Source organism: Trichosurus vulpecula, chromosome 1 (assembly GCF_011100635.1).
Source record: "Trichosurus vulpecula isolate mTriVul1 chromosome 1, mTriVul1.pri, whole genome shotgun sequence".
Lineage (NCBI taxonomy): Eukaryota > Metazoa > Chordata > Mammalia > Diprotodontia > Phalangeridae > Trichosurus > Trichosurus vulpecula.
This window is the reverse complement of record NC_050573.1, coordinates 357,306,492-357,313,627: the sequence shown is the minus strand read 5'-3', so window position 1 is coordinate 357,313,627 and position 7,136 is coordinate 357,306,492. Positions and strand designations below refer to the sequence as shown.

Sequence of the window (7,136 nt, the reverse complement as noted above, 5' to 3'; positions counted from 1 at the left end):
CTTAGGTGCCACCACCTTGGGGAAGTTTTTCTTCATCCTACTGGCTCGGTGCTCTTAAATTTTCCATATAATACATTTATTTGTGTACACATGATATCCCCCTAAGAGAATGTTAAGCTCCTTGGGGGCAGCTTCTGTTCCATGTATAGCTTTTCATCCCTAGCACTTAGAGCATTGTCTTGGCCATCAAAGATCAAAGCATTTACAGAATTGAATTCACCATTTTAAGATGTAGCTCATCTCATATTCAAAGATTTCATGAAGTAGAAATAGTACAGCATATGAAAACTACATGGGACTGCTGAGATCATCAAGTTCAACCCCCTCATTTTACAGATGAGGAAACCAAGGACCAGAGAAATTATGGGACTTGTGGTAGAAGGCAGAGAGCAAAGCTGTAACTGGTAGAGTCGGGACTTGATTCCAGGCCTGCTGTTAAGTCCAGTGTTCTTTTCACTGCACTATGTTCCTGGTGAACAAAACTCACATTTGCACAATCCTTATGAGTATTTCCTTTCACCCTTTGTTTCTAGAATTAACATAATTTTAAACAATCTTGATATAAGAGTCTCTCAGGTCTCTTGAGTATCTTATATTAAAATGTTAATGGTACCTTTTTTTTTTTTTAAACACATCATTTCTGGGTAGTACAGCTACTACACCTAATACAATCATCTCTTGTTACAAAGTCTTTAACAAAATTACTGCTAAAAGATTTAAATATAGCCCAGAATCAAGCACAGGTACACTGGGGCCCTCATTTGTCAAAGACCCATTAATGAATCCTCTTTGGGTCCAGCCATCGACCAGTTTTTCATCTAACTGTGCTATCATCTAACCCACATCATTTCTTCTTTTCTACAAAAGCATACAAGACTTTGTCCAATATCTCGCTAACATTCAGGGAACTATAGCTTTAGCGATTCCCTTGATCTCCCAGGCAAAAAAGGAAATAAGGAGAGTCTGGTATGACCTATTCTTGATGAAGCCATCTTTTGAACAATACATTCTTTTCTAGTTGTTCCCTAACCACCTCTCGAATAATACTTTCTAAAACTTTATCAGCAATGGAAATCAAGCTCATTAGCCTATGGAGTCTGTAGATTCCACTTCTTTTTGAAAATAGGGACATTTGCCCATCTCCAATCCTACAGTACCTCTCTTTCAAGGATTACTAACAGTGATTGACCAATCATATTTGTCATTTCTTTCAGAACCACGGAGGCAATTCATCTGGGCTTGTTTAGAAACATCGAGGATAAGATAATGTCTCTGGAAAGGAAAAGCTTTGTCAGAACCCAGATTTCCTGAATTTCATTCAGGTCACTACTGTCTATCAGACCTATAATGAAAAAAAAGTCTATCATGATCAAGCAATAAACATTAAAATGAACTTCACCTGGACACATGAAAACCTCCTACATGTGTGGTCTCTCTCTCTTAAAATGTGAGTTCTCCCAATCTCAAAGATTGTGTCCACTTTCCTAGTTCTATCTCCAGAACACAGTGCTTTGTAAATATTAGGTTCTTAAGAAATGCTTTTTCATTCATTCATCTTTAGTCTCAATCTAACAGGAGTTCTAAACTTTTTGTTTGTCAGAGACTTCACTGGCAATCTGGTGACACCTATGAATCTCTTCTCAGAATGATATTTTTAAACACATAAAATACAAAGGATTACAAAGGAAACCAATTGAAAAAATTATCAAAATATTTTTTAAAAGAAAAAAAAGTTCATGAGCACCAGGTTAAGAACTCCTATCAAGACAGCCATGCTGAAAACAAGGTTGAGGTAAAATAGAGACAGAGAAAAACAAATTTTAAAATGTATTTCTTAAATGACAGTTAAAGAAATAAAAACTATTTTATCATCCATCTTTATGATACTATTATTTAATAGTATTCTTTCCAACATTTGACTGACTTCATTTGTTTCTTTTGCTTTCTTCAATTAATTAAGTCTTCCGAAGGATAGATGGTGTTTTGAATGTCATTTCAGAAATCAAAGAGACTTCAACTGTCGCTGCTTGTGTCTTGGATTTGTTGCACAATACACAAACCATCGTCCACGCCTTTTCACAAAATAACAGTCCTTGCAGCGCTTCTTTAGAACAGCTTTTGTTTTGAACCCAAGGGCAGGTTGAAAGGATGGAAGCAGGTAACGTGAAAGAAATGGATGAATTATTGAGCTATACTGCATGGGAGCTGCATCTATGGAGACTGTACTTTGTCGTGATGCAAACAGGAATGCAGAGATTGAGGAAGGTTTTGCTGAACACCTGCTCATGTGAAAAAGAGGACTGCTGATGGCAAGCATCATTTTCTTTACAAACAGAGATGTCATGTTTTAGTCAAACCTGGGGGAAGAAGAAAAAAGATTTTTTTACTTCCCCTTTATTTGATACTACTTATAACCTTTCCCCCATTTTATTCAATGTTTTCATGGCTCAAAGCTTAGGAAAGCTAGTCAACATAAATACAACTATTATCAATCCCCAGGCCCGTTAATAAAACCCAGATGTCATTCACATTCTTTAACTGGTAGAAAATGGACATTATTAGAAATGATGATTGTGAGGAGGGAAAAGGGCAAAACTGACCCTTCCCACAGCGAAAAAGCAAATAAAGTGCTTAAATACATTAAGAGAAAAAAAGTTATCACACACTAATAGGCAGGCTACACTTCCCTTCTATTCCCAACACCCCAATTCACCCAGACATACACACATACTCAGACAGACACATACACAGAGAGACAGACACACCCTTTTAGATCTGTAGATCCTTTTAATGTTTTGCTCTGTTGAGTGGTTTTTAGATTCTTTTTCCTGGTGGGACTGGTTAGGATGTTTGGGATAAATGGGAGAGAATGAGAGTCAACGGCCGCTTGATGGCAAAAGAAAAACTTACAAAAAGCTGAGCTCTTGCTCAGTTCCCGTTAAACTACTTTCTTCAGGGAGAATAAATATACAAAATTAAAAGAGTTTGTTGTAAACACAGCACCCTTAATAATATATACTATCCTGCAGAACATTTAAAAAATTTCTCATTGCTCATATCAACACTTAACCTACTTGGCAACGAAAAATGCTTATCAAATTTTAAATGACACAGGACTGGGAGATATAACTAACATATAACAGTTGAGATTCAAAAAAGATCTCCACAATCTAGAACTTTAAGCTGAATCTAATAAGATGAAATAAACTTTTAGGTTCAAAAAAATCAACTTCACAAATATAGGATGAGGGTAAAATGGCCAGAGAGTTATTTATATGAAAAATACCTGAAGGTTTTAAGAGACTTCAAGCTAAACAAGTCAATAGTGAAGTACGTTAGCCAAAAAGGCCAATGTGATCTTAGGTTACGTGTGCGGGAATGGGGAGATGAGTATCTTAGTATACTCCACCCCGGCCAAACTACAGAACTTCAGTGTTAGGAAGGGTTTCAGGAGCCTCCTAATCCAACCCAAACCACATCCAAGAACTGATCACCTAGTCTTTCCATGAAGCACTTCAGTGGGGACCTCACTACCTTCCAAGGCAGCCCACTCCACTTTGTGAAAGTTGTAATTTGACGATGTTCCTTCTTTACATCAAGTCTGAATGTAGTTCTGATCTCTTGGGGACAAACAGAATGAATCTAAGCCCTCTTCCACAGAATATCCTTTCAAATACCTAAAGACAAGTATCCATCATGTCCTGCCCTTAGCCTTCTTCTCTATCCTAAGTGTCTTCAACTCCTTCAACAAGTCCTTACACTGGAATCCCTTTACCAATCCAGGTAGCGCTCCTCTGAATATTCAGTTCACCACTGTCTGTGCTCAAATCTGAACACAATCTTCCAGGAGTGGTCTGACCAGGGCAGAGTACAGCTGTACACTCACCTCCTTATTCCTGTGAACTATGCCTTTTTTTAATCAAACACAAAAACTGCATTCATTTTGGAGGCTCAAACTGAGCTTGGAGCTCACAAAAATATCCAGACCTTTTTCAGACTAACTGCTGTTACAACCATGACTCTTGTGCCCATGTAGTATTTTTAAGGTCATCTTGGAACCCAAGTGTAGAATGTTTATCCCTACTTAACTATTTGGGGGTTCAGAACTATATCTCTGTGTGTGTGTGTGTGTGTGTGTGTGTGTGTGTGTGTGTGAGACAGAAAGAAAGAGTTCTAGTGTAACTTTGGGGGAAAATATTGATAAGCTAGAAACCACGAAATAGTTTTGAGATAATGCCATGTGAGGAGGAGCTGAAGGAACTGGCGATGGTTAGTCTGGAGAAGATTTGGAGGAGCATGACACATTTCCTCCAGTATGTGAAGGACTGTCACTTGGAAGATGAATTAGACTTGTGCTTGGCCCCAGAATGCAGAACTAGGAACAATGTACAGTAGTTGCAATAAGGTAAATTCAGGCTAAATAACTAGAGCTATCCTGAAGTGGAATGGACTTTTTCAGGAAGTAATGGTTTCTTTCACAAGAGGTCTGCGTTTTGTTGTAAAGGAGATTCTCTGTCTGATTCAGGTGGACTGGATAATCTAATTTCCCCTTCCAATTCAGTTTCTATGACACTGTGTGAAAAACCCCATTACGTGTAAACAATGACCTCAAATTTTTAACCCCAACTCCTGTAATTAAAAGCACAGCTGCACTAGCAAACATTATTTCCAAGTTTCCATGAGCCCAGGACTAGGCAGGGGAAGTCAGATTCAGAATTTGGATGAGAATTATGAGGGCTGATTTCTAAAACTCAGTCCTAAACCAGTGAACAAGGCAGCTACACCCTAGCTTCTATATGAGACTAAGAGCTTCTTGAGGTCACAAACTACTGTATATATCTTTGCATAAGTAATAATAACACTTTGTAACATTAAAGTAGGACAAGGAACTTATTTTATATGTTTCCTATCTACCTGAGACTAACACCAAGGGTTGCAAACAAGTGGGTAAATGTATGTTCTATGAATGAATAAATGGCACTTTAAAGGTTTGGGAACACTCTTCTTCCAAGCCTTAAGAAAAACAACTATGTGGGAGGGGTGGCATTAAATGTGACCATCCACATTTTACACAATGAAAATACTGTAGCCAAAAGGATAAGTGATGTGTCCAGGTCACATTCACCTCACACATGTCAAACCTTGCCTCTGTTGCCTGGCAAATGGAAGTCCTTAATGAATGCTTGCTGACTTGACTTTGATGCTTATTCTCCATCTGACCCTGGACATGCAGCACGGAACCTCCCTGGCCCTCAGCTTGCCCAACTGTAAAACGGGAGGTGGGGATTGCACCTAGATAGTTTCTGAGGTCCTTTCCAGTTCCCGATCTATTATCTTACTACAATAATAATAATAACAACAATATTTATTTTAGCTAATATTTACACAGCACTTATTAGATAACAGGCACTGGGCTAAGTGCTTTACAATCGTCTTCTTTGATCTCCACAACAATCCTTGGAAGAAGGTGCTATTACGATCCCCATTTTACAGATGAGGAAACTAAAGCAAGTAAAGGTTAAGTGACTTGCCCAGGGTCACACAACTAGCAAATGTCTCAGATGGAATTTGAACTCAGGTCTTCCCGACTCCAGGCCTGCAGTTCCAGGAACGGTACGGTCTTGCTGCCCTAAATAAGGGTCTATCTGCTTTTATGAGGATACTGCCCTAGAGGAGCTTACATTCCATTGGGAAGGCATCAGAGCTGGGGCTTAGCACACAGGTCTTTGGCTTCCCAAGACCAGTCCGGTTTGTACCACGCCAGCCTGGCCCTCTGGCACAAACGCACTGCCCACGTGCTCGGAGTGTATGGAGCAGTTATTAATAGAGGCAGCGCCCTTACTCCGTGGAACCCACTAACCGCGGCTGGGAAATCGGGGGCACCAGGTCTTTTCGAGCATAATGGGCAACATACTGCTTCTCAATGGGTGGGGGAGGGGCCGGAGGGAGGGAGAGAATTGAGAACTCGAAATTTTTTAATGTTAAAATAAGCATAATTATTTTTTAAAAATACATGCCACACTGGCGTGTCTGGGGATGGCTTAATGCAATACTGAACCCTATCCAAAGCGTCCCAACAGCCCTGAGGGATAGGTACTACCGGCATGAATGTGCCCATTTTACACATAAGGAAACTGAGCCCAGGAAAGGTGAAGCGCCTTGCTCACACGGTGACTGCGCTTGGCACGGTGGTTGGCACACAATGGGAGTTTAATAAATGCTCACTGAAGGAATGGTCTGCGAGGGGCAAGAGACGGAAGTAAAGTCTCGCTCAAGGTCATTCACAAGGAGCTCTCCTCAGCCGGGTCCGAGGGCTCCCGTGGTGGGGGCGCGGCCCCTTTAAGCAGAGGGAGGGGGCGACGGAGAGCAGGGCCCTCCCCCGGCGCCCATTCCGAGCCTAGGCGCCTAGGGGGAGGAATGCGTCCGGGGCTCGCGCGCCCGACTGCCGCCGGCTTGAATGCCAGAATGCCACTGACCTGGTGCGGGTGGTGGAACTGAGAGGTACCCGCAACGCGCTTCTCGTGGGAGGGGAGGGGGGGGGTAGTGTCACCGCAACCGAGACGACCAAAGAGCCTTACCTGCAGCAACTTGTCTAAGACCCGCCGGGAAATCTCGCCGCTCCCGTGGCTCTGCGCATGCGTTACGTCTTATACGTCACACGCAGGGAGGCGAACGAAGGCGCGACGCTGACGCTCTCGCTCCAGGAGTAAAGATGGCTGCTTGAGTGGTCACATGACTGGCTGCTATGCTTGTGATTTCCCCCTTTGGGAAAAAAATGTTAAGACAGCCGTGCCGGAGATCCACCCGTTTGGGAGAACCTCTGAAGAGAATTTCCTAAACCGGCGTAATTGACATATATATGTCCAGCTTTTGTATACAAAAATAAAAATATTTATCATACACAAACGTGCTTTCTTGTTGCTCCCTCACCTTCGACCCTTTGTGACTTCATTTGGGGTTTTCTGGGCAAAGACACTGGAGTGGTTTGCCTGAACAACTAGCACACAGATATAATTATTACTAAAGACCATCATTATTTTACGTTTTTTTACATGTGAGAGCATATTACAAATGAAGCCCAGTCCAAACTTCTTTTAAATATGAGATCCTATTCCATAAAAACAGGAGCTTCCCTT

The 7,136-nt window shown here is 41.4% G+C and overlaps 1 protein-coding gene across 1 annotated transcript; it reads right to left on the bottom strand.

The window, feature by feature from the left end:
- Positions 1–1,814: 1,814 nt before the first annotated feature.
- MRPL36 (mitochondrial ribosomal protein L36) lies at positions 1,815–6,640 on the bottom strand. Its single transcript, XM_036740819.1, has 2 exons — positions 6,579–6,640; positions 1,815–2,357 (listed from the first exon to the last, which is right to left on the bottom strand). Exon 2 carries the CDS (start codon positions 2,342–2,344, stop codon positions 2,003–2,005), a length of 342 nt encoding a protein of 113 aa, XP_036596714.1. The 5' UTR covers positions 2,345–2,357; positions 6,579–6,640; the 3' UTR covers positions 1,815–2,002.
- Between the last annotated feature and the right edge of the window lie 496 nt (positions 6,641–7,136).